The sequence below is a fragment of the Lissotriton vulgaris genome, assembly GCF_964263255.1.
Source record: "Lissotriton vulgaris chromosome 5 unlocalized genomic scaffold, aLisVul1.2 SUPER_5_unloc_1, whole genome shotgun sequence".
Taxonomy (NCBI): domain Eukaryota; kingdom Metazoa; phylum Chordata; class Amphibia; order Caudata; family Salamandridae; genus Lissotriton; species Lissotriton vulgaris.
The window spans coordinates 68,094-95,478 of record NW_028240613.1 but is presented as its reverse complement, the minus strand read 5'-3'; the positions used below and the strand labels follow the sequence as shown (position 1 = coordinate 95,478).

At 43.2% G+C, this 27,385-nt stretch overlaps 1 protein-coding gene across 1 annotated transcript in view; it reads right to left on the bottom strand.

The window, feature by feature from the left end:
- Nucleotides 1-27,385, bottom strand: part of AGRN (agrin) — a gene marked incomplete at its 5' end in the record, with an annotated part of 135,854 nt that overhangs the window by 41,742 nt on the left and 66,727 nt on the right. Inside the window, 11 exons of the mRNA XM_086947838.1 lie at nucleotides 4,665-4,776; nucleotides 6,685-6,849; nucleotides 7,060-7,156; nucleotides 7,305-7,439; nucleotides 7,854-8,083; nucleotides 9,498-9,713; nucleotides 10,681-10,873; nucleotides 11,578-12,054; nucleotides 15,442-15,561; nucleotides 22,749-22,863; nucleotides 25,396-25,523. Coding sequence (XP_086803964.1) covers nucleotides 4,665-4,776; nucleotides 6,685-6,849; nucleotides 7,060-7,156; nucleotides 7,305-7,439; nucleotides 7,854-8,083; nucleotides 9,498-9,713; nucleotides 10,681-10,873; nucleotides 11,578-12,054; nucleotides 15,442-15,561; nucleotides 22,749-22,863; nucleotides 25,396-25,523 — 1,988 coding nt within the window. The remainder of the gene's footprint in view (nucleotides 1-4,664; nucleotides 4,777-6,684; nucleotides 6,850-7,059; nucleotides 7,157-7,304; nucleotides 7,440-7,853; nucleotides 8,084-9,497; nucleotides 9,714-10,680; nucleotides 10,874-11,577; nucleotides 12,055-15,441; nucleotides 15,562-22,748; nucleotides 22,864-25,395; nucleotides 25,524-27,385) is intronic.

Sequence of the window (27,385 nt, the reverse complement as noted above, 5' to 3'; positions counted from 1 at the left end):
CAGGAGCCACACAGAGCCTTATTTTGGTATAAGGGAAGACAGACTGCAAACCTAATGCCTACCTAACCATCATTGGCATATGGGGTTCAACCAAATGATGGCTGGTTCCATTAATCATCGATGCTTCTTTCCCTCCATGAAACCTCAACATTTCCAAAACTATGTAATTATCACACGACCTGTTCAAGCAAATCCCTGAGACTTTTTCTTGCTGTCACCAAACCTTCTACGGATTTCTTCATTCTGGATTCATACTTTACTAAAAGCGATGGTCGAAGGGAGAACCTGAAGACAGCGTGGCAATAGTGATTTTCTGGCCTACGTGATTGTTGGTGGAGACAAAAGTAACAGTCTCCTTAGAAATATAGGAGCCTAGTCACAAAAGTTAATCTACATGTGTAGATTTACTACAAGTAAATTTACACTTACACTTCTGAGTAACTTTACTACTTTTGGATATACATCATTTACAAGTGTAAAGGTAATCAAAAGTATAGACTTGCATGACCCCATGCCCCTAAAATAGCAGGTGGAGTCAGGAAAAGCGTCAAATATGACAAAGTTACTATGAGTAGTGACGTTATGACTATATTCCATGCTCTGTATATTTGGAAGAGACCTCCGCAATCTGGGCAGAGAACTCCATACCGTAAAGAATAGGGAAAAGATTAAACTTTTTGAAAAATTAGGAAAATATTAGTATGTTGAATACTAACATTCATGTTATATACTTATTTTAAATGTAGAGTATAAGAAAATGTTACAGCATTAATAACTTGATTTTAAGATAACAATGTCATTTAAAGCTGAATTAAAAAAAGGAATAAATATATATTCATGTACTTAAAATGATTATATGATGTGTAGAATTAATTAAAAGTAATTTAATTGTTTTAATATACATTACTATTTAAAAAGGTTAATACATTAAAAAAAATTATAATTATATTGCATTTTTGGGCAATTTCTTAACATTAAATAAAATGTATTTACATTTTTAAAAAGTTTAAATAATTATTTTAAAATTGGATCCAATGGGGTGTTATTTGATCTACTTCCTTTATTTTTATGGGCGGGAGTTGCGGTACCAGTAGTTGGCCATGTGTGGTGCTGGACTTTTTCCAGCTCTGAGCTGGTGCACATTTAGAACAGTTTTGAGTCCTTTCAGGCTGTAGTAACTAAAGAAGGGCAGTTTGTGAATAGCAACGCGCTTACCCTTTTCTATTAACAACTCCTTTCTCCTGCCCAACACCTCTCCTTTTATAGTACTAAATAGACCCAATTTTCCATCGCTCCACACTGTTCCTCCCAAATGTACTACTAAAATGTGTACTTGAGTGTTAAGAGATCTCTGCAGTTGACACAGACTTCCGCACATAGGTGGACTTTAAGCAAAATATCTTAGAATGGGTAACCCAGTGAAGTAAATACCATAAATAGCTGCAAAAGCTGCCAGCTAGCTGAAAACTATAAACTGCATGGCTCTCTCCCTCATACTTCTGTGGAGAAGTGTGGCTCACTGGTTAGAGGAGGCAGACCTGGAAACAGAGGTCAGCCCGGGACCAGGGTTCAATTCCCGGCTCGGCGAGGTCTTGAGTCCTAAAATGTCCATGGACTCGACAATTCTCGCTCCGGTGCCTACTCGATTCACGGGTTCACACTCTGCGACTCTGGGCAATAGCTTGCTTAATCTCCACAAAGGCCCCTCGCGGCGGGATGCCTGGCTTTCACCTTGCGGATACCCTGCCGGGGTTATCTCACAGGGGAATACCAGGACGGGTTCCCTAAGCAAGCGCTTAGAGACCGGTTGGTGATTTGCGCTATATAAATTCCTGTACATTTACATTTACATTTACTTCTTCATTTATCACACTATTAAGTGGTGTGTACTATAACACAATAACCACACCACAGTGGTCATCACAGACTACATGGAAACACTTCCCAGATAGAATCAAAACAAAGACAACACACTTCCACCCACACACCCTACACAGTGTAACATGCAACCCATGTAGGCTTGAGCTGGAGCACCAGACATAGCGGTAGTAAGCGATATATAGATGTTGCAATACGATACAACAGCATTTTGTAGTATGTTTGTAGTACTACTGTAGTACTGCCAAATGTACTACAAAATGCAGTTTGTGACTAGGCCCTAGAGTCTTCAATTATTTTTGTTTATAAAATGTATTAAAGATGGTTCTGGATCAAATGTTAAATGTCAGTATTTTGGACAGCACATACATCTGTAATTGGTTCACACTGCAAAGCACCTTTCATTTGAGAGTCCAGTAGCCATTTATGAATGGTAAATGGTACAAATCTTTTTGCGAGAATTAATCTAGCACTGCACACCAGTATTAAAAACGAACTAACAAAATCACAATGATAAATGATAAAAACGATACTAAGTAGGGGGTATCTACCACAATGCTGGTATAGTAATAACACCCACAACAAAACACACATAGGAAAAAATGAGATCCCACACATTGCCAGAAGCATAATCTATGCTAGAAAGCATTGCTCACAGCAAAAATAAAAGAGAATGTTAAATTTCTAACTACACGCTAGTCGACATTAAATAAAGATGATAAAATTATTGAAAATGCAAAGGAAGTAAACGTCTTAGTTGCTGAAATAATGACCGATGACGGGAAGGAAAAAAGAAATGCAGAGGGGCTCTGTGGTCCCTAGTGATGTGCGAGCGAAATGGAGAAGCATGAGGGATGCTTTTGGTTTAATGAGAGAAAGAAAATGCCGGATGCAAAGTGGAGGCGGTAGACAAACATACTTATCTGTACCTTACGGGATTTCTGAAAATCCAGACAGTGCAAAACACGAGGGAGGGAAAGAGGAGAGAAAAAGGAGAAAAAACAGTATATCAGATAGGTTTAGAAAATTTGCATGCCAGAAAGTTTGTGGGACATGTGCTGGTGTCTCTCCTGAACTCTGTGTGTTAAAAACAAACTGGCTTATTGGGAGAAGAGATTTGCCAACGAGTCAGTGCCTCTAAAAGCCTATTATGGACAGATTAGACTCCGATACATACATGTGACCGATTCTTAATTATTTCTCTTGGGCTTCTGGAAGAACTGGCATGGTAGAAGTCTAGTTATTGCCAGTCAACTTCTGCATAAGGACAACTGGTTTGGCTTAAGAGCAAAAACACCTTTTGTGTTGAAACTTGATGAAACCACATTCAATGCAAGTGAACCTACTGCCCGCTCCTCTAAGCCATAACATGCCTATACTGGCCATGGCTTGGTAAGGGTCCGGCCAACATCCCATCCCACCCATGAGGGTGTCATGTTGCAGAAATTTTGCCCTTAGCTGATGTGTTTCAAAATTGCAATCTGCAGAATTCCTGAACTCTAGAAATAAAAATGCATCAAATTTGAACCTTAAGACGGATGGCTAAAAGGCCATTGTTTTGCATTGAGACCTGTGCTGCTGAATTTCCTTACATGTGTTTTAAATTAGATGTCTCCTACACATTCCTATTACTAATGCAATTCTAATTAAATAAATCAGCAATACAGTCTTTTCTGAGCTATGTGAAAATCCGCCCGGTGCACTGTGTGTACACAGAAATGGCAATTTCACCTCCAGCAATGACTCCGCAGGAGTAGGTCATAGGAGGTGCCAGTAGGAGGCATCCCTTCCTAACAGAAAAGGTGGTCTCTGGCTGCTTCACACAGGCTTTTCGTCTGAAAGTTATAAGGCATACCCGTCCCACGCGGGTACCAATTGCACAAAAAAAGTGATGGATTTAGGCCCAGATCTCTGTACTGGGGTGAATGTATGACATTGTTCTGCATTCTGTCCATCAATTGATCTTTTTTGCATTTGTCACCCAGAGTGGGACGAGTATGCTCAGACGTGGGTCCCATGCTCCCAATGCCACTGGAGTCAAGCTATCCTGGCTGATGAGGGGTGAACCCCCGAAACCGGTCCTAGGATGCTTGTTTTTAGTCCAGGGAGGACCTGGCCTGGCGTTTAGGGCTGGACTGTTCCCATTGGGGGCAGGATCATGACTGATTTGCATATGGCTGGGTCCAAACTGGAATAGCATGGTGAGCAAAGAAACGGTGGCTTTAGGCCCAGATCTCTGTACTGGGGTGAATGTATTACATTATTCTGCATTCTGTCCATCAATTGTTCTTTTTGCATGTGCTGTCGTGGGGCAGGAAAATTGCAATCTGACCACATGACCTCCCACATTCGCTCAGATGCCCAACTATGGTCACTAGTGATGTGCTAAAGCATATCACATCTTTGAAGAACACCAGGGGTCGTGTGAACTCTGGAGACAAAATAATTTAAGTCTATCTAGGAGAAAAGTATGCCTACCAAGATAGTGTAGGAGGAAGGATGTAGATGAGCAGCAACCTGTGGAGGTCAAGGAAACGTGTCCATTTCGACAAGCCTGCTGGTTAAATGAAGAATCTGTGCTAGGATGTGATCAATGAAACTGCTTTTTGGGCAATAATCAGATACCTTCTACCTTTTACCAAAATGTCTTCTAGGGGAGAAGAGCTTCCTTATAGAACAAGTCTCACCTTAGGAGGACATGTATGCAGGGTTTGCCTAGATGACTGTTGGTAGAACACCCACCATCAATGTTGGCCATGGCCAAACTATATCAAATGAGGACTTACAGGAGACTCGCCCGTGACCTGCTGCCCGTTGTTAATCTTCATCAAGCCCTTGCGGCCACTGCGCTCCAGAGACACGCTGACCCAGATATTCAACGGGATGCGCTCCTTGCTCCTGGTGAAACAAAACAAACAGAAGAATAAGACACACCTTCTTTGCAGAGTCATCACTCTACCTGCCACCCTCATATCCATTCAGAGATAAATTATGATGGTGGCAGTGCACAGTACCAGCCACCCACAAATTACACTGCATAAGTAATTTCCCCCAATAGTTGAAATAGAAACTACGTATTATTCCAGGGAGAATTGTTCAAGATCTCTGGAGAGATAATGGAGTGCCTTCCACCTTTTGATGAACTCTCAAATGGTGGCCTAGTGAACCATGCAGAAATTCATTGCTCAGAAGACAGGTACCCAGACTCTCCAGAGCAAATCTTTACGAACAAAGCACAACCGCCCTGGCCGAATTGTGACATTATCTGGATCGAGTCCTGCAGACACCAGAAAAGTGGCCATTTATAGTACGCGACTGATCAAAACCTTGACAAGAGAAAATTATCTTGGGAGAGGCAGTGAAGAAATGACCCAACATCCCCATCTTTCTGAAAGATTCCTCTCGCACCTGCATGAAAGCAAATACTTTTGGGAAACGAGTTATGGGTTTATTTTTCAAAGAGGGCATTTATGTTGCCCTCAGTAATGCTGAAGACCCTGAAAGGTGTTGGCATAGGATACTAAGCATTGGTTCTTGAGTTGTCCAATGACATTCTGAGTGGAATGAGAGAAAGAAAAACAGCTGAAGAAAATGGAAAGAAAGTTAGGAGATACACGAGGAAGTGAGTGATCAATAGGAGGTGTTAAGAAAAGGAGAATGATGATTAAGTGGTGAGAAGGTACGCAAAAAAGGTGAAGAATGAGAATAGATCAGTGGGAGATGAAAATGAGGGGGAACAAAATTGTACTCCTCTTTACTGTCTTCTTCCAGAATGTTTTAACAGAACAGTTATTGGTTTATAAAGGGGCACATTTTGGTATACAGGGATTCATTTTCCACACATAGGTTCTACTCATCAGCTAAACAATCCCAATTACAAAGAGACCATCTTTTTTAATGACCACCACATGATTTTAGTGTATCTGATAGAGAATTCAGCATCTCAGTGGAGTGCACATTGCAAGCTGTTGAGATGCAGAGTCACATAGTTAAAGAATCTTTGTTTTTGTGTTAAATTAAACGATCCACTGCTAATTAAATTTGGTATTTTAAATTTTACACCTAAGAAACCAATCAAATTACTTTGTGCCAGAAGGCTTGTACAAAGATGTGCAGGAGGACCCTTGCATAATCGTTTCACACCAAGCGGCACTGCATACAGGGAATTGCACAACGTGCTTCATACCAACAGTACATTCCACAAGGAGCTTGGTACGAGGGTAGGCTGGTGCACAGAGATTTACTGAAGAGGGTGCACAAGGAGCGTTGCAAGAGGCACTGCACAAAGAATTTAATGCAAGAAGTGGGGATACATCGGTACTAGATAAGGGAACATGTGTGTTTTTGGTGTTTTTATATGCTCAAGAAACATGAAAGAACCCGCTGGAAAACTTGACTATTTTCTCCTTTTCTATTTCCCACCTTTCCAGGCTCTCTGGCTTACTCATACCCACCACGCATAATTTTCTCTCAGAAGGTCCTTAGTTGATGACCAACCATGGTGGTACCCTAAGCTCTGTGTTCCTTCCACCCAGTCCCTCATCACATCTTTATTCTCCCAGCAGGCTCTTTCTTGATTATAGCACCCTTTATCCGCCGATCATAGCGGTACTTTTCGTTAAACCCAGCTAGTCCTTCATTTTTTAATTAACCATTTAATCAGACTACAGGGACTTTTTCCATATCCAAGGTCTTTCCCATGTTCTTCCAGGTTGTGTATTTGTGGTTCGCCCTTTGCCTATGTTGTAGTGATGCCCCGGATCTTGCTCCTGCAGCCCGCACACTCTTCTCCAAGAAGGTCATTACCTGATAATGGCGACCCCTTTGCCCAAGTCATAGCGGTACTCCAGGTGTCCGTCGTGCAGAGAAAGAGACACAAAGTCCCCTTTGCCGTCTGTCTTTTGACCATTGTAGAAGATGATGCCACTGGAGTTCTTAGTCAGGAACACAATTTCCATTGACAACTTGTCCCTGAAAACAAACACATTTTCATCAAGCTCCGTGCTAAACTAATATTCTGCATCTCAGTGTTTTAAATGAAGAACGTGTACATTAGTCTTTCGTTATCCAACTCCGTTGATACAAGGCAAGTCAACCCAAGCTCAGCTTGAAAAATACAGTACAGTGGTATAGGGTTTTGAAGGGTAGCATATACTAAATATAGTCACCCAAAATACTTACTGGAGGTCATTCACAAAGGTCTGCAGCCCCTTTAGCTCCAGGTAGGAAAATCCATTGAATCTGGGAAGGAAAGGAATGCTCTGATCCTCTTCGATGACTGAAGGAGAGAGTGAGAAAGACAAGTGAGATGTGGACACAGAGGACTGCGATTCTCGCGAGCACTCTGATCTCTTTGGTCAGGAATGTTGTTCCCTGTTGCACTCAAACTGCAGCTCTGAAATATTGTTCTAATATACGCCACTCACCTTTCTCACAGAACTCCCCTTCTCGTCCCATCGGGCATTCACACTTGGCTCCGCCCTCGGGAAGCACCAGGCAGGTGGCAGAAACGTGGCATGGGTTTGGATCGCAAGGGTTCTTCTCATCTGCACATGTGGGCCCTGCACACCAAGAGATGATCAATGCAAGGTCCGGCGTCTTACAAGCTTTAGCACCAAAATACACCTCATTGCAAGTTGACCAGTATCCTCACCAAGGATACCAGTTTTACCGAAAGCTCTTTTACTAATGACAGGCAACCTTCTTAAGATACATGTTTCCTATGTGAGTTCTTCCATCGCCTAGTAAAAATCTGTTTTGCCAGGTCATAGGCTGCCTTGCGAAGTAGCAAGCCCCCTAACAAATTAAATACTTCTTCACCAACATACAAATTAGGCTTGTTCATACATTCATCCTCAGGCTCTGCCTCATTTGTGAACCGCTTCATGCACTGACAATCCAATAACTTGTGTAGACATCCATGTGCATGCACTGACACACATGCACATAAGTTCATGGACCTGGCACTTCCTTACCTGTGTAGCCATTCAAGCACTCGCAGTGGAACATCTCTGCCTCCTTAATGCGGCAGTGCCCACCATGATGGCAGGGGTTCGGCTGGCATGGGTTGTTGCCACACTCTCCAACCCCACTGCCGTAAAGCACATCCACGCCCTCCTCCTGCAAGTCATAGACTTGGTTATTGACGTCCAGGAGCCGGATGCAGCCCTTCAGGCCGGTGCCGACAGAGGTCCGCTCTGCCACCCTGAAGAGAAGATAGAAATCAGTGAGGGTAAACCAGTAGTGGGCACAACACTCGTAAGCATTGGTGGGTACAACACTTGATAGCAGCAGTGGGTACACTCATAAGCAGCGGTGGAAACAGCATTAATTGCTGGCAAGATAACTCTGAAGTTAAATGCTTGATGCTGACATTTGTTGTGAGATTCAGGTTTTGAGTTTGTCTCTCACTGGGGCTTACTCCTTCTTTCCTCCTTCCAAGATCAATGGAATGAGCAAAAGGAAACAATGTGTAACTGCTCCTCGAGTATCTATAAAACATGTAAATAGATCACTGCATGGGAGTGACCATATCCACAGCCACGGCCCTACTTGACCACTGCAAATGTATAAAACTGCACTGGAAAGTTACAACATAAGGAATGAAGGTTTAACTAAAACGTGCCTTAAAAGTACCCCATTGGCTGCCAGTGGAATACAAAACCAGATTCAAAGTATTATGTGCCATGCACTCTACCACCTCGTTTAGGATCCTAGAAGATTAGCAGTGGCTGACCATACTTTAAGTTCCACCTAGGAATCTCTTATCAGCAAAAGGCACAGACCATCTGCTGACAAGAGTTTAAAAGATAAAGAGATGAAGCCCATGTGCGCCCAAGCCTCCCACAGGTATAAGCATTCACCCAGACTGCTCAGATACCTGCTGAAGATTCAACTGATTAAACAATCACAACAGAGAACTGAGAATGCTGCATAAAGCATTGTGCAATTCTGGACGATGGGACTTCCGCTGTATGTGACTAACACAAACTGTGCTTACTTACAACTCAAAAGGTTCCCCAATCCTACCCCCTACTGCTGCCTAACTCCTATTGAGAAGACTCTTATAATCCCAGTTTAACGTTTATACTAATACCTTGGTTATATAGAATGCATCGTGGGCACCACTGTTTTACTAAACAATGTACATAGCAGATGTTACTATTACAATATTTAACAATTTGAGGAATGCTGTAAGAATGAGTCTACCGTACCGAGATTCGATCTGAGCATTCACCGCTTTATTCAGAGTGAATTCTTAAATCACTGAGGCATGCTGCTGGCTGACAGCAGACCAACTCGGCACACCATGCGGACATTTACCTAGAGATCACTACCCAACTTTATGCACCACCACTATGCTCAACTATCCGGCACAGTGCATTAAAGTAGCCGGTATTCAGCATGTACGTATGCCACCTCGAATCTGCGATTTCTAAGAAAGGTGACTGTGCGGACTAAAGGATCAACTTACTTGAACCCAACAACCATTTAAATTTAGCTAGAAATGTACTTGGTACAATTTCCTTTCCAGCTGTGCACTGCCTCCAGACAAAAGAGGAACTAGTCTTATGCCATGCAGGCATCATCAGAGGAGGGCGTGGCACCTCCGTACTTACATCAGCATTTGGTCCTCTGGTGCTCCTCCCACAAACAGGTCTGTGTCCAGATTCAGGCCGTCCGTGCCAGATGGGCTTTCGCCATTCACATGAGCCTCCCCATCTACAGACAGCATTCCGTTCCTGCGATTGCGGGTCACCACCAGCTGATGCCACTTGCCCAGCTCGATGGGCACTTTACTGGTTATAATGCCTGTGCCAGACCCAGTGTTGAACCTAAAAAACAGAGGAGGCAGGCATAGTGTTGCGCTTTCCTTGCACATGTAACCCCCCACCTTAAGTCACGCAACATCTGTTTTGAGTCAGATAAAAGATCCAGAGAAAACCATTCTAGAGAGATGTGCTCAACTTTATTATTCATGCCTTAATAGAGGAATATAATGGGACTTTCAGAAGCTGGGATGGTTCTGCAGCTGAGGACTTCCAGACATGCTTCCAAGAACATGAAGGCAACTCTCTCTCTCCAGAGAGGAGTCGCTTACACCATGCCTGCAAACATTTAAGGATACTATGTTGGTCTAGGCTGCCTACTGGACATATATCTCTTCCTATTGAAATACTGCTGACTGGAGTTCGACTAAGATGTTATCCTACTCTTATTACTGTTCTTTCTTGTGTCTATCCCTGACCATTTTAATGTGTTTTACTACCACCCACCAGAAGGACGAGGGCTGCATACACCCACTGCCCTGTCTGTGACCAAGTCTCTTTAAGTGACTCTTGGGAATAAGATCTCAGAGGCAGGCTGGATCCCAAAAAGGAGAGATCAGGACATAGGCCAGAGTTCAGCAGTCGGAATAATGACCTGCTTTGTTTCCAAGACACTCTGTAAATAAAGGAGTCGGACACGTGCATGCAGGTCGGCAGCGGGGAAGCACTCAGGCAGAACTCCGCGAATGCATTGAATAAGATATGTGTAGTACATACAGTTAGTATTTTGGGTCCTCTGGAGTAAAGTTTGCAATTAAGGCAGCAGGAATGGAGGTGCCACTGTGCAATGTGATATATTCCTCATGAGTTGGCTGTGCACGAATAGGATTGCCTTCTACACTGTGGCTCTATCATTGGTGCACATCAGTAGTCAAAGCTCATGTGATGACCTGTAGGCAAATATGGTCAACATCCCTGCCTTCTTATTGAACAGGGGACGCTGCGAAGTAAGGGACACATCTTCCCTACTTACCTGAGCTCCACAAAGCCCCCAACCAGAGCCAATGAGATGAAGTCTTTGCCTCGGTTCTGCCCGTTGTACAACAGCAGCCCGCTTGGTTCCGCAGCCCGGAACTCCATGGCCACCCGCACCGTGTGGTACGCCTTCATCATCTTGAACGCGAGGTAGGACTTCCCACCAAAGCCGGGTATGAAATATTTCACATCTGGAGCAGGGAGTGGAGAGATATGGAAAGAGCATGTATTGTAAGACAAGTCAAAGAGTAAACCAACCGTAAAGACAGTTTCTATTTTTATTAAATGTAGAAAACAAAGGTTCAACTCTGGAGGTGATAAATTAGATTCACATAATGAGTATGTATCAAAGGTAAAGATGTGTAAACGTTTTTGAAACTTTGCAGGGCCCTTTTTCAGATACGAATGTGAAACCTGTGCGACTATTTCAATCTGCCACAGAGTCGGAAACTATTTTTGTGTGTGAGACACTGCCGACCCTCGGTTTAAGCACTTTAAAATCGGCCACTTTGTTCATTTCCAGCACACTGGGAGATTAAAATGAAGAAAGCTATAAATACTCATGGAAATGTGCAGAGAAGACTAAAACAAATCCAAAAGAGTGCATGCAACATGAGCCTACAAATCAGTCCACAAAAAACGAATACTGTGTGCGCCTAAGTAGGTCACAGTGAGCACCCAGACCACAACACCACTGCACAACTACCGGGGAGGTAAAATGTAAAATGATTAAAGGTTTAATCGGTAAATACTGCTAACACAAATAGCCCTTTTAGCATCATTCCTCACTGTGAATATGGATTATTGGAAGTTTTCTCATTGAAGTGAACCCAGGAATTGGGAGTTTTGAGAACAAATGGAGTCGATGTTGGTACAATTAAAAAATAGTTCTTACCCTTTTCACACACAGCGCCACCTTTTCCTGCTGGGCAGCTGCAGGTGAATTCCCGTCCATCATCCTCACATGTACCACCATGCATGCAGGGATGCGAGTCACAGGGGCGGAAGGGCTTCTTGGTAGCTGGTGGTCGGCGTGTGGGTTTGTACCGGGTCGTTACCGGCATGGCAGTGGTCGTTGGCATCTTGGTTGCGACTGCCATGATAGTTTTTGGTCTCTTGGTTGTTGCTGCCATAGTTGTTGCAGGTCTCTTGTTTGTGGCGGGCGTGGGTCTCATGGTAGTGCGGGAGGCTGGCCGCCACGTTGTCACTGGGTACAGGCGGGAAGTGGTGGTGGAAGTGGTCGCTGTAAGCTTTCTTGGCTGCGGCGTTGTAGGCATGCTAGTGGCAACATGCATGCTAGTGGTAGCTGCTAATGTACTGGTAGTGGCAACTGTGGTAGTGGTCGTAGTGGTGAACAAGACTGGAACCCAATCTAAAACAAAAGTCTGTGATTAGTCTCAAGTAAAACTAAACAGAGGACCACCAAACCAGAAAGATCATCATCCCATCTCCACCCCACAAGGCACCATTTTAGATTTTCAAAGCTTGGCGTGGCCTCTGGCGTTCGCCTCCAATGTCGCCGCCAGTCCAGCCGCACTAGCCTGCCAATCTTGAGCACGCAAAAACCACTTGTCATAAGCGGATTCCGAACTGATGCCCAACTTGCCAGGCTCCACATCACATTAATCACATCAGTTCCGTAGGAGATTATGCTCCGGAGGCAATAGCCCTATTTATCTCCTGCGCAAACCGTTATTAGCCACTCCATCAACCGGTTAACGAGGCAGCTCGTCTCGCAGTCACGGGAGGGGGGCAGGGGACTGAGGGAGGTTGGGAGGAGGAAGATTCCCTACATCACTGCTGGAAACGCAGGAAATGGCCCAGGCACAGGATGCCGGAACACAACCACTGCTCTCCAAGGAGATGGACTGTTCCGTCTGCTAAGGGAACCAGAATGCGACTTACCCTCCTCCCACCATCGTCCCCCCCTTCCCCACCTCACTTTTTCAGAAGCTCCATGTGTTCAAGGGAGCACTGTCGGCTGAAGCGTGGCTAGAAAGTCTCTTTCCTAGTCAAGAGACATTGAAAAGGCTTTTGGGTTCTAATATGGAATAAAATGGTTGAAACCTTGGATAACTGTGGGTACACTCGATAAGCGTGAATGTACCAGAGTGACAAATGAATTTGATATAGACTATCCCAAAATTATTACAATTTGCTCTGCAGAGAATGATGATTGCCAAGTGCTGTAAGCGACCTAGATATTTTTCAGGATGTTACATAACAACCTGTATTTGTACAAGCCTGGTTCATCCCAAAGGGACGTCTCTCGTTCCAAACAGGTCTTTTTTGTTACCCAGATCATCTGTACCCATTTCATCGACCTAAGAAAGATGAAGGCTGAGTGGATTTGGAAGTGGCGGCCGGCACGGATTGGGGTGGCGGGGCATATGGCAGGAATGAGGGGAGGGGGGTGTTAAGGGGTGCAAAAAACTAGAAGAAAAAAACGTACCTCCTTGCTTCGTCTCTCGTCCGTCTTCTCTTCCAGGAGGAATGGAACAGGAAGCACCCAGTCTCCCTTAAACCAAGTACAACGCTGTAATGCAGCATTGTGATTGGTCTGAGTGCCATGGTTCGGAGCTCAGACAGGCAGTGGAGTGGGAGCATGGGCATGTTCTCCAACTAGGCTGTGTTACAGCTTGGGTGGAGAACATGCAAAGTGCGCATGCCTGATTTGGCCGGCCAAGCAGTCATGCACACTTAGTGTGCAACCACTTGTCCCCATGCTACTGTGTCATCAGAGCAGCCCCGCCCACAAAGCTGCCACAGCAGGAAAAGAATAAAATGATAACCTCGAGTTATTATAATGGTATTTTTCCTTTACTTCACTGCTGAGGTGACGCTTCTCCACCTTAGCGGAGGAGCCGCCACTGGGACTTGCTGGTCTGACCATGAGGTCAAACACAGATTTATGGAAAGAATGCGCAAGTGAACAGAGCCAGCAGACCCAACTATTGGACAAGAGAGCTGTAGTGCACATGAATATAAACATACAAAGCTTCCTCTTTTTTTCTGATGGAACCTAAACATAGCCCCTCCACTCCTCCTCGCATCAATCTGCTCCTCCGAGAGTCGGCGTGGAAAACACCTACTGAACCAATTTCTTAAGTGCTTATGAAGCCTCAGAAGATCATGCTGGCAGAACCTGCTCAGCTCAACCTTAGTCCAACCAGGATCCTAACCTCTACCATGCCAGCCATAACTAACCCCGCTTGCGGAGCAAGAGACTTTTGAATGTCAGGATTTCTCCTTTTACAGGTTTGGACTAGACATTGTGTCGCTCTGTTTTTTCCAGGCGGGATTCAGGCTAGGTTGATGCTTTCAGGGCAGGATGAGCTGCTAGGACTAAACCACGCTCTCATTCTAGGTGCTGCCTCCTGTATTGGCGGGCTATTCGGAACATTTTTTTCCAGGGCTGATTGTGGATTCCACTCCAGCTCTGTCCACCTGTTACGCCTATCATCATCATTTGGGCTACTTGCCTTTGTGTACAGGAATCAGCTTTTATAGGTCTTTCCTCCTTGGTAGTTTGCATTCTGCTGCAGGAGACATAGGTAAAAAGACGCTTGCTCCACCAGGAGAACCGCTTTGGCTCTTCTACCATCATGCACAGTTCTCTTGTTCTGGTGACTTCCACTGTAGAGCAGCAACGAACATCCACAGAAATATACAGAGGAGAGAGCTAAAGATGAACAGGAAGCACCCAGTAACGTTCGAGCTGGGCATTATAGACCACTATGATTAGAATGGCGTTCTTCTCCAGATCTGCTATCCTCCAAAGTTGGCCTTCACATGTTCACCTGTTCATGTATCATCCTTCGCTAAGTGAAATTCTTGCCACCACCATTGTGAACACTACGACACTAGGAAAGAACTTACACCGCTCAAGTAATACAGTTCTTTTCAAGAGTACATCCACTTCCCATTTATAACATAATGCCCGTGTTTCTCTTCTTTAAAGAAGCATCAAAGGAAGAGAAAAAACAGAGCTTTTACCCATTACTGCATAACTAACAATCTCCAAACAATCAGCATTCCACAATTGTGTTCTGTTGTATGATATCTGGTTGAGTTTTCAGACATATTGTGACATCACTCACCGGATGTCCATTTAATTCTACCTTGTGCCCCTCCCTCCCCCGTTCTTTTACACGCCTTAGGAGTACAAGCATCCTGCAAGCAAATTCAAATCCAGAATAAATTTGAATATTTTAGAAGGGCGGGAATTTCCTGAACACTTAAAAGCAGATGGGGTCAGTGCCCTACCCAAGGACTGCTGTACCCGGGTGAAACAGCCAGACACAGTCAAAAACCACCACCAAAAATGACACAGAAATGAATTTAGAAATATAATGGCACATGGAACATGATCGTCAAGGAATTCAAAATGAAAAGCAGAGGCTCTGCAGGCAGGCAGAGATGACTGAGGTTCGTATCTTCTTCAAGCCCTGGCGAGAGCTTTGCAAAAGGCACAGATTTAACGGTGTCCACCGCAGCGGGTGCGGAGGAGGTGAGGTCAGACCTGCTTTTAGGGCACAGATGAAAGTCCCTGCACTCTCCCCACATCTTCTTTCAGTACTGCAAACAATAAGCTGAGGGAAATTTAATGGATTAGAGATGAAAAGGATCCCAGTGAGACCAACGAACCAGCTTGGCCTCTCGCTCGTTCTCCCTTGCTGTTCAGGCGCATGCCTTTGATGCCAAAAATAATGGGCGGGAAAAAAAAGGGAAGGAAAGGTAAATGTACCCGGTGTCTCACCAAAGTCCATGAATTTCACGTGTTCCTGAGGTGGCTTCTTCACCAGGATGGCCTTCTTGCGAGAGGCTTTCATCTGCTTCAGAAGAGCCCGCTGGACGTCAGCGGCAGTGTACTGGGTCTCTGTTAGAAGGAATAAGAAACCAGGTGAATTTGCTTTGCTTTGTTATGTGAGGTCAACTATACATATTTTTGAACCATATTCCCTTTGTAGCAAAATCTAGTTTTAAAGGGACAGTTTTGGCAAACTCTCAGAATGTGCTACTTGCCTGCTTTTCTTTCATTTATATTGTAAGTCAAGATACTTTTTCAAGTACCAGCTTCGGGGGAACGTTACCATTATGGAAGACACTTGTTAAGATGAATTTGGGAATAGTGGAAACTTCTTTTAAGAGGAGTGTTTAAGAGATGTATGGCGCGTAGGTCCTAACAGTCCAAATACATACCTCCATTAAGAGCCAAGTCTTGGCTCTGAGCTAGTGCCTGGCTATGCGGGTATGGCTCTCTTATCAAAGTTCTTGTTTTTTCACGACTTGGGGGACAGATGACTGTAGTTTGGGTGGTAGAGTTATGTGAATTAAAATTTCACACAAAGGCGGGGGAAATCTTCCCAGCTTAGCCCGCACTGGAGTGGAGCTGCTCTGGCATGTATCCCCAAAAGACACACAACACAGATGATGGACCCAATGCAGAGCTAAGCAAACATTCACCCCCAGTCAAGAGATATGAGGTAAATCCATTGTTCTTTTGCTCCCAGTGCCACCCCAGTTTATAACCAGCCATATGCAAATCAGTCTCATGGGAACAGCCAAGCCCGAACTGCCAAGCCAGGTTCTCTTGGGACCGGAATCAAGCATCCTGGGACCAGTTGGCATGGATTCCCTGCAGCCGTGTCTACTCAATGTTGCCCTTTGCCTTAACTGTCCTCAGGGAAACTGTGGAGGACCCAGACCACTGTACTGTCCATTCTTTCCCACCTTCACTAGAAATCCCACTCAAAACCGGTACATATGGCCACAAACAGCTCCATCACCACCCACTGTGCGTCACGATTTAAGTGGCATGACTTTCCGTTTGCTGGTAGTCAAACAGCGAAGGCTCAGGGGTGCCTGCTGGCCAGCTCATGGCTATGGTTGTCAGCTGGAATCTTTTCCTGTAGTGGTGCAGCGCTCCTTTCACCTTTTTGTTTTGAACTTTGTAAACTTTTCAAAGTTTAAAAATAAAAACTACTCTCACCTCCAACGGTAAGGTGAAATAATGTTTTGTAGATATTTCCTGGAGCTTCCCGGCATGCTCAACGGATAGTCTAAAGGCAATGAGCTAGACTAGAAATGCATTATTGGCTGGTGAGTTGCCAGAAGTGCAGTTTTGATGCGAGCTCTGGAAGGGAATATAATATAACCATCCTACACAATTCTGAATTATCTGGACTTTGCCTAGACGGTGTTTTGCTTGGGGATATCGCTGTAATGTACGAGCGAGTGTCCCTGCTAAATTTTAATGAAGTTTTGTCAGTGTAGAGGTGATTTAGTGCATGTCAAAAGTACCAGATTGAGAACACTGCCAATTGGGGACCTTTTATTGTACTTTTTATTGCATTTTTGTAAAAATATTTTTATATTTTTTGCAGAAAAATTTGCTTCTTTTTCACTAGGATAAACAGAAGTCGCTCACGCTTTTCTATATCAGTGATGAACCAATTATTACATTTCGGTAATCCTATTTTTATTGGACACACCACATTCCTGCAGATAATGCCCATTGTAGGGTTTCAGTTTTTGGATAGATTCTTTTTCAAAACATGGAGTGCTGCCTCGAGTGCAAGTGAGAAATCTGATGGCTCTTGAGGCACTCTCGGTGATGCTTCTCTGCCCCGGCTTGCACAGGGATGGGGACAAAATGGCTTTCTCTAACCTCCAGCACTAGGTGCACGAGAACTCCACAGAAAAGTAAAATGATCTCTGCTGAATGGGCCAGCGGCTCCCACATTTATTTTAGTCGATGTGGCTTAGGGTTTTAGGGCTGATTCTTGATACCCAAAAACGATATAGTTTGGCAAACTATTTTGAAAGAATACATTTCCGCAAAGCACCCTGCACAGGGAGGAAAAGTGCAGGCAAAGTATTCAGCCTAATGGCATTCGATAAGTTTAACTATAGCCCTTCATCTGGACTCACTGTTGAAGTGGCAGAGCGCTGATTCGTCAGTGTCTTGGACCTCAGCAAATTCCTGATGACCCTCTTCGTCCTCAGGAGACAGATTAAGATATCAAAGCAGGCTTCACAAAAGCCTTTGATGCTTTCCTGGCCTTCGTTTTCACGTCAAAATAAATGAGATGAGAACTTCTGAAGCTCATCAACCACAGTCTTGAAGTAGCAGGGAGGACAGCTACGAGGCTTCCGGCACCGCAGCCAAATCCTCAGTCGTTACAGATGAAGCCAATGCAGAATGTTTTACGCCACTATAACTCAGTGCCTGCACCCCAAGAATGAAAATTTGATTTTTGTTTTCCTATATATGGCAGGTGTCAACTTTATGTTGTACATCTTGACACCAAAAACAGCTCAGTTCACACCCAAAATTCTGCCAACAGAAAACGGACTGTCGAATACTTGATGCACGCCTCACAGAAAGATTGTCAATGATAAACACAGACTGGAATGCAGCTGCCAATCTAAAAAGGTGTCGTCCACAGAAAATGTATTGACAAAGCCAATACGTCGGCTTTAGTGTATTTTTGTTGTTGTTGCAAGTATATACAATGGAAATCAAAAGTTTAAACTTAGGAAAGTAAAAATGATGCAGTCTACAGGCAAAGTGTCCTTCTTTTCCGGCAGTTGTGCATGTCTGATCAAGAAAAATGCTGTCACTCATAGTGCAAGACACCTGATGGATGAATTGGGCTGGCCCACAGCGACATGTGGAAGGGGCGGTAGCAAAATGTGAATGACAGGTGAACAGGCCAATAAATGAATGAACTGGGCTGAACCAAAGCACCACTCGATGGGCCCGATTCAAAATTGTAAAGTTAGACGAAAGTCTAACTTTACGACTTTCAGTATTCACAAAGGGCATTTACGAATAGTAAATGCCCTTTGTGAATACCAAAAGTCATAAAGTTAGACTTTCGGTATTCACAAAGGGCATTTAAGAGTAGTAAATGCGCTTTGGAATACCAAAAGTCATACAGTTCGACTTTCGTCTAACTTTACCTTTGTGAATCGGGCACAATGTGTTTGTGTGTATGTATTATTGTATTTTTGAAAATATGAGGCTTTTCAAAAGCTTTGTATGTATATTGACATCATGTTTTTAATAACACTTAGTCCTTTGTTATGTATTTTTATGCAATGTTTATGGATGCAAGCTGCATCCAAATAAAGCATTCCGAATCTGAAAAAGCTTCCTCCAGGCCAGACCTAAAAAGGAGAGTATGTAGTTCTAGGAACCCGAAGCAGGAGCAGGCTCAATTGTAAAAAGCATTGGCAAAGTCAAAAGGTTGGGCCTGTATTTTGACTCCAAATATATATACCTGCCTGATAGAGAGCTAAAACAAAACTAAAATGATTGCTTTCTATACTAGTCCCTTTAGACAAAGAATTTCATGTGTCATGATTCAATAAATATACTTGTGAGATTTAAAATAATCCCTCCTGCCACAGTTTAAGTTTTGAAAAATAGTAAGTGCCCGGGCCCTTCTCAGGAGGCCACTGCAACTTGCACAACCCATTGCGCTTGTCAGCACTCCTAGCCAGTACCAACATAACTGCTAACGATCACCCTTCCACAATTGTGACAATTCAGACTATTCCAGGCCCCCAGAGTTATAGTAATCGCTTGGGTGGCCAATATTAGTCACTTTTAATGTATAAGGAATGAATAAACAAATATCGCAGTGTTCATCGCGAAAGCAGATAAACACTGCCACCATGTGGCAGATTGTCATAAATGCCGGTGTTGACAATTAAGTACCGGTGTCGGGCACCAGAAACTACCAGCTCAAACTATGCCCTTCCTCCTGCCCTAAGGGGCAAGCTGTTCATAGGAGGCAGAATGATACAGCAAAAATCCTATAGCATGATGTGAAACAGAAACAGTTCTGTGGGCAGAGGCAGAGCCCACGTTATGTATATTGTAAAGAACTGTAACGACAGGTAGGGAGAAAGGTACTGTCAAGCCAGACCTAAAACAGATAAAAGATCGAAAACTAGCCAAAATAATGTGTTTTCTGCATCCGTTGCATCTAGCGAATGCTGATAAAGGATTCTAACATCATGGAGATACTCCGAGCCTTTAATGAGCCTCAAGCCGACTTCTGGGGATGATACTTGCAAGCCTCTGCTCCCCACGAGGCAACTTTTAATGGGACATCTTTTCAGGTGTGGACTTGGTTAAAAAAAAAAAGTTTGCACTAAAGTTGGGTTCATTGACGGATGCATACCTCTCCACTAGATTCCAAGAGCAAGTAGCTTATGCATTCCCATTTCTTCCTGCGCATTCTAGTAGTTGGTGGGTGAACAGTTACTCTACAGGGCATACACAGTGCTGAATAGCGAAAATACAACAAGTAATACAATAGCCAAGGCCCCGCTCAGAAACTATATATAGTATGATATATAAGAGAATAGCAATACATGACTCAACAAGCAAAGGCGGATTACAAACACATGATCAGAATACACTGGAAGAAGAAATACCAAAAATGAACTCAGTTGTCCTTTTCCCAGTTTAACAAGAAGTAGTCTGGATACATTACTCACACCTGACCTGGGACAACAAAATGAAAGGTTAGATCCCTTCTTTATGCACAGGGTGCAGCTTCCGGCACTGTTGTGAGAAGCGGATGCGGGGTCCCCAGGAAAGCGTGCGTTGTTCCCTCCGTGCACATCCACGTGGAATGAAGAACATTCCACTTGGCAGCACTCCAAATCTTTTGGAGGGAAACAGGCAAATTCTTCAACGAGATGGCACAGGGGACTCTCCTGCTGCATCAATTTTTGATGTTATTCAGAGCCCTTGATGAGCACGAAATCTCCCTACTGTGAACACAACCCCCACGGGTTGCTCACATTTAACTGCTGTTTTGTGGGGAAAAATTGAACCATACGATGTACAAATGTGGTGGAGCATACAGGAGTGTGCAGGCAACAGACACTCCTGGGGACAAGAACACTGCAAATATGTTAATATTCTGCCTCAAATTCATAACGTATACTTGGTCATGAAACTTGAAGAGAAAGAACTAGACAATCTGTGGCAAGATAGAATGCTAATTGAGGCCTTGGGGTCTGGCTTGCAATAGCACTGTCATTTCAAAGGGAAACATAAGATAAAAAAAATGCAATTAAATACAATACAATGAACAAGAGAAGAGCAAACGCAACCCTTTCGGATGGGATAATTGCATCACGTCTTAAACTGAAAACATCTTCATGGCTCATTCCTGATGCTGACAGATAGATTTTGTTTCTGGCCTTAATGCTTAGGACTGTGTTTTTGAAGATGCCAACAGCTGTATGGCGTTTTATTGATTACACTATTTGGTGACCTGGATGCGTACTTCTTTTGTTGTGTTATATAGTGTAACACACCTCTGCACACCACTGATTGCCCTCCCTTAGGAGCTTGGGCTTTGCCATCTTACCCTACTCCTGTATCTGTGTAGACAGTTGCACTCGGTAGCTCTGGGTTTCCTTAGGATGAAGCACTTAGACATTGGATTGAGACTTCCCCCCCCCCCCACACCCCAGTGTGTCAATGGCCCATATTTGTGCATAACCTTTTCGATGCCCTGTGGCCAATGGGGGCTGGTATGTGCGACTCTCTCTGATCACCTTGGTATGTGTTGACAAAAGGCAATCTGCTCTAGGATTTCGCGACGGTATGTAAGAGCTAGCATTCTGTGATCCCCAATGCCCCTGGGTAGTTGCAAAATTAGACCGTGTAGACTGTCATTGGCATGGGTAGTCTGTAGGGGGCTGGCTAATTAATCTGAATGGGGCTATTGTGATGCCAGCAAGCAACATCATCTCATCGAGGAAACAAAGGGCCACAGGAGCATCCTCGGCTTGCATGGTCTACAGCACTCAGTATGAAGAGGCTCATAGAAGAACGCAATTTTTTGTAACAAAACTCTTCACTGGTATGAGATCTAACAATCAGCTGATGACGCGTCCCTTATTAGCAATTAATGACCATCTCATATTGTATTGTATTGTAATTGCATTTATATAGCGCTTACTACACCTGACGCGTTGAAGCGCTTTTTGGCAAATAGCACGCTACTCCGAAACCCAAAAAGGATTACTGGTGGATTAGTATAGTGAAATCTGAGTTAACTTGAGTGATGGACATCTGACTGTTAGTTGGATTGAAAAGGACAATGGATGGAATGGGGGATAAAAGAGGGAAGAGTCTAGAAAGTGGTTATAGGGCGATGGTAGTATGAAGCGGTTTGGATGAGTAAATGGAGAGATGGAGGAGGGAAGAATCTCTAGAAATCGATTTGGCAGATCATAGTAGTAAAATTAGTTTTGGGATGAGTCAAAGGAGGGATCGGGGAGTTAAGAATTTAGAAGAGTTGTTTGAGAGATAATAGTATTAAAAGGAGGTTTGGGGGAACTAAGGATGGATAGAGGAGGGATAAGACTAGAAAGGGTTATTTTGGAGATCATAGTAGTACAATGAGGTCTGGGACGAGTCAGAGTGGAGGTAAAGGAGATATTGAGAGAGGTATAGGGTGAAATATAAGGTAGTGCATCAGAGAGAGTCAAATGTATTTTTCTAACATTAACAGTAAAGTAATAAATACATAGCTACATTAGTACATATTTATATCAAGAAATACACATATCCAGATGCATACACATATAATCAAATTAAATTTTCATATACACAGGGATGGATATGCTGTACATTTGGGTTTGAGTATGGTGGTTATGTAGGAAAGAGCCAACTCTAGAGTAGTCTTCTGAAACTAAGATATTTATCTGTGGATCTTATGTTTGGGGGCAATGAATTCTACAGTATGGCTGCTTGAATAGAGAGAGATATGGCACGTATGTTTTTAGGTCTCGCCTAGGCAGCGATTGCGCTGTCTCTTCGAGACACCCTGCATTCTGAATAGGGGCCTCAAGCTCGTCAGTTAGTCCAAGCTAGTTGGCCATGATAAAAACATAGAAATAGGTCACAGAAGACAAAGTGGTGTTCAATAGAAATCCAAGGTTGACTGATGGTGTCACACATGACCTGGACCCGTTAGTAGTACTGCCCACCCCAAACCTCAGATCCAAAAAGATATAGCTGCTCACCTGGGTCAAAGTGAGCTTCGACAATGGCGCGGACAGAGTTACTCTGCCCGAGGTCCCGGACTCGCAAGCTCTTGAAATCCTTCTTGACATCAGAGTTTCTGAAGAGATTGTCCAGCTGTGCAACAGAAGCGCAAAAAAAAGTTCCATGTATAGAATTATGCAGAACAGACATAGAGAAGGCTCGTTTATGGATTGTGTACACTGTTCGAACACGAGTCACGGAATTGAAGAACCCATAAAAAAAGATGCCATGCCCACTGAGGCTGAGCCAACCTGCCCCTTTACTATTTAAAGCAATTTTCAACATCTGATTGCTGTGCCACGCACAGTACAGTTTTCATGGGTGCATCTTCTGTTGTGCAGAGTATGTAAGGGCATTTTCAGTAAAAAAGCAGAGAACGAACCCCTCAGTATTACTCTTAACTTTATGATTTCCTTCTTCACAAAGTCATGCACTCCCCATGTTTCAGGCTGTGGCATGAAGTTAATTTCTCTCTATACAGGATGTAGCCTGTGTCTTGGGTCACCGCTTTAGGTTAATGGCTTCTTGTACACCATGACACAGACTTGTCTTAGGCTGATTGATGAACATACGAGTTCCCTGCATGGAATATTAGTGTCTTAGTCATGCACCATAGTCTGGCATGGCCACTTCCTACAAGAGAACAATGCTGTACCCTAAGTCGGCAGCTAGATAGGACTCGCTGCACAGTATTTCCCTACTTGTACCACAGTTGGCAGGTTCCGGATTTGCACTTTGGGGTTACCTCTTTTGACTCGTATGTCCTTTTTAGCTCCCTCACTGCCCCTTATTTATGCACTGTTTACTTATAACAGAACTTCAGCTTTTCTACGGTATGCAGTTTCAGACTTTGGCCCTGGGCTAAAAGTAATAGCTTTCTGTGCATTTGTATAGATACCTATGTCCGAAGCCCTGGGCATCTGCCAGTAGCTCCCTGGACACGCAGCTTCTCACTGGGTACGTAGGCTAAGCAAGAAGTTAATGACTCCACATACATATTGTGTCAGCATTACTCTAGGGAATTTAATATCTGACAGCCCATGCTGTTTGAGCCTGTACTCTAGAATGAAGTGAAACTCCTGTACACACTACTTCACCCATAACTCCCTGTAAAAGGCATTGCTTCATATCCTAAAACGTCTGATGAAGTTAACAGTTTTTTTGTACAGGATAGTTTTGCATGTTTTCTCTGTCTTAGGTTTATATAAGTATCTGCAAGTCAGTGCTCTGACAATGGTCATGGATGTTGATTCACCAAAAAGCCTGGGGTGGCGGAAGTGAGGTCACACACCCCTTGACCAGAATGACATCACAGGAAGTGACATCACAGGACCCCAATGTCTTCCCAGGAGAGAGCTGGCATTGAATAAATACTGATAGTGGGTCCTGCTACATTCTGTCACATGTTAGTAATACTGTGAGCCCCTGCCTGATCTTTCTTTAGAGCACAATGCCTTCTGTTAAATTTATTTTTTCTTTTCCTCTCTTTTCAAATTGTTTCTGTAAAATGTTATCACAAATGCGTTCTAAAATGGCCACCTGTGCACCTGCATGTGAACAGATAGGTGGTCACTTCAATAGTTTTTGTAAAACGGTATTACAAAAACATTTGAAAATCTACACCTGGCCAGACACATATGTGCATGCTTCATCAGCCATTTTGTAATTGCTTTTGTGATAACATTTTACAAAAAGCAATTTCTAATGAGCACAAAAAATCGTAAAGGCCAAAGATCAGCAGTCAAAGCTAGACCTATTGGCCTTATCACTGCGTGTTAGTTTTTGCAATAGACATCAGTAGCAGCTGTTGCTAGAAACAAGGAATGTTGTTTCTGCATGGCCATGTAAATGAAATATTTACATTCAGCAGAAGGCACTGGTACCTGGAGAAAGAGATCAGTTAGGGGCCCTCAGCCCGTTGCATAATATCAGGACAGATCTAAAGAGGCCTTGTACTGCATGCACAAGTTAAAGCCAGCAGACCCCATGAATGAGATTATAGTGTACATCACATGCACTTAAGAATGTTTCTATTTCCGAAAATAAATGCATTCTGAAGTGAAATGCACATTGTAATGAATGAATATTTCCCAGATAGAGTGTATGTATCAGCAGAAGGTAAACTGGGCTCATCATAGCCCTGTTTTGCATCTTTCCCTGGTACTGCCATTGTGAGTGAGGCGGCAGGGGTCTCAAGAGCAGCGCCAGGTGTAGCAAAGGGCCAGCCAAGGGTCACAGTTGCAACCCCTAAATAACGTCCATGAAAATGGACCCCATGTCCAGAATGAAGCTGTGCCCTAAAAGGGCAGAGAGAATGAGTTTAGTGTACAGGATAAGTTTCCTCTGTCCCAGGTTGGCGTTCTTAAAGTAAATCACTGTGCATTCAATTTTCACTTTCTCAGATTTCTTTTCTAACAATTTTGACTTACCCATCTTTCCATGCTACTTAACCGCTATATAACTTCAGAGGGCTTAATGCAGCTTAAAATTGTAGGGCAATATTTGGAAGCTGTGCACAAAACAGAGCAATTTTCAAAGTTTTATTGTCCTGATAGGTCGTAACAAGCACTCCTCTTCGCTCAAAACTTTGAAAGAGGAAAAAATGATTCGGGCAACTCTACTCACCGCACTCTCAATGCTCCTAGCCGTCTCCCCAAAGAGCTCAGACTTAGGGTCGGCCATCTCGGGTGTGTAGAATACCTCCTGCCCTTCGACTTCCTCCAGAATCAGTACTCCCTGGAACGACTTGGTTGCTGCACAGGAAAAAATGGGAGTGGTAACAACAATCATGAGTGAATTAACACACTGGAAATGTTACCCACAGATTGAAAACTGAAAACCCATCAACTGTTACGAAGCCCATTCTATCTACCTAGGGGATGGCGCAGGGGATAGTGCCAGAGGTGGAGGTTAGTGTGATGACTGAGTGATGGAGAGTTAGTATTTGGCCAACAGATGTCAGTGGAGAGGTTTTACCATATACTCTTTTGTTTTAATTGTTTTTTGTTTTTATTTATTTCCCTTGACTTCTGAGCAGGACAGAACACGGGCTGGCTGAGTAATAAAAGAAGAGACGTTAGAGACAAGAGGAGGCAAACATCAAGAACGCTGAAGTGGACATGTACAATAAAGGAGGCGCACAGGAAAACTAACTTAAAAGGCAACAATTCAAATACTAAAGAAGAAAATACACACAGAAATGAAAAATCACTGAAATACATACAAGAAAGAGGGTCAAACACACGAGGGAGGCAGACAGTCAAGGAAGTCACAAATTTACATCACGAATGGAGACGTAATTGCCACATTTCCCCGAAAAAAAGACATAATATCTGCTTTCATCAACTAAAACAAATCTAAGCAATTCAAAAGAGCAGCCATAGAATATGTGCAACGGTTAAATGCTACAAAAACATTTTGTTGGGTGAAATGTGACAACTAAGGTGAGAAGCTGGAAACAATAGAACACGAACCAAAAAGAACATGAAAATGGCACACCTTCGAAGTCACCACAAAAAAAACACATATCCCAGCAAAATCCATTGACACAAAAAACATGCAGAGGAACAAAGAAAACCATGAGAATCAAACAAGCAATGAAAATAAAACTATTTAAGAAAACTTGAGAATACCACGCAAATTAAATAAACACAGAAGGGTAAAATATGTAAAAAAAAAAAGACCATGGGTACAAAGCCCTGATTTAAACAAAGCAACCATAAAACCAACACAAATACATACACACACTAAGAAATAAGCTACGAAGTTTATATCTGAAAAGAAGCTAGAAACAAAATCTCATCGGAATAGAAACCAGTAAAAAAAAAAAAACACACACACACATCCCATGAAAGATGCAATGAAAACAAGTGACTAATTACAAGAAGCCAAAAATTAACACATCTGAAAGAAAATCATTAATCCCCACATCAAGGATAAATCACATGAATAGAGAGAGGGGAACCAACGTGAATCAATAATGGAATCCAGAGAGGAGCCCAGGAACACATGCATCAGGGACGAATACATGAGTCAAACATGGAAAGAGACAGGAAACGCACACATAAGGGAAAGAAACATGAAATGGCAAAAAAAAAAAGAAAACTCAAAAGAAGTGATTAAAGACACAGAAGTCAACACCAAAATACATCGGATCACAGATACACTGAAAATGAGAAAACAGATTCTATTTCTAATCAATAATTTCAGACCATGTTTACAGTCATTTAAAAACGAATTATTGGAATACAAGAAACACTACCCAACCTCTGTGGGACACATGCACGAAACAGAATGGAGGAAAGAGGAATAGGCTAGAGCAAACGTCGGTGTAAACAATCCTCGGTGTAAGGACAGATGACAAACCACTATAGACCATTTAACAACATCCTTTAAATGTTTGTATCACATGGTCTTCCTTGGAAACAGTGACGAGAGATTCACAGGAGATACTTTTGAAAAGTCACAATAACCATTCTTACAGAACAGACATTCAGGGAGGAAACGCACATAAGGAACAAACCGGCAAGACAAAATATAAGAGAGAAAGGAGACATTTATGAGTCAACATTTACTATGTAAAGATTCAGAGGAAATACAAGTATATAAAATTGAC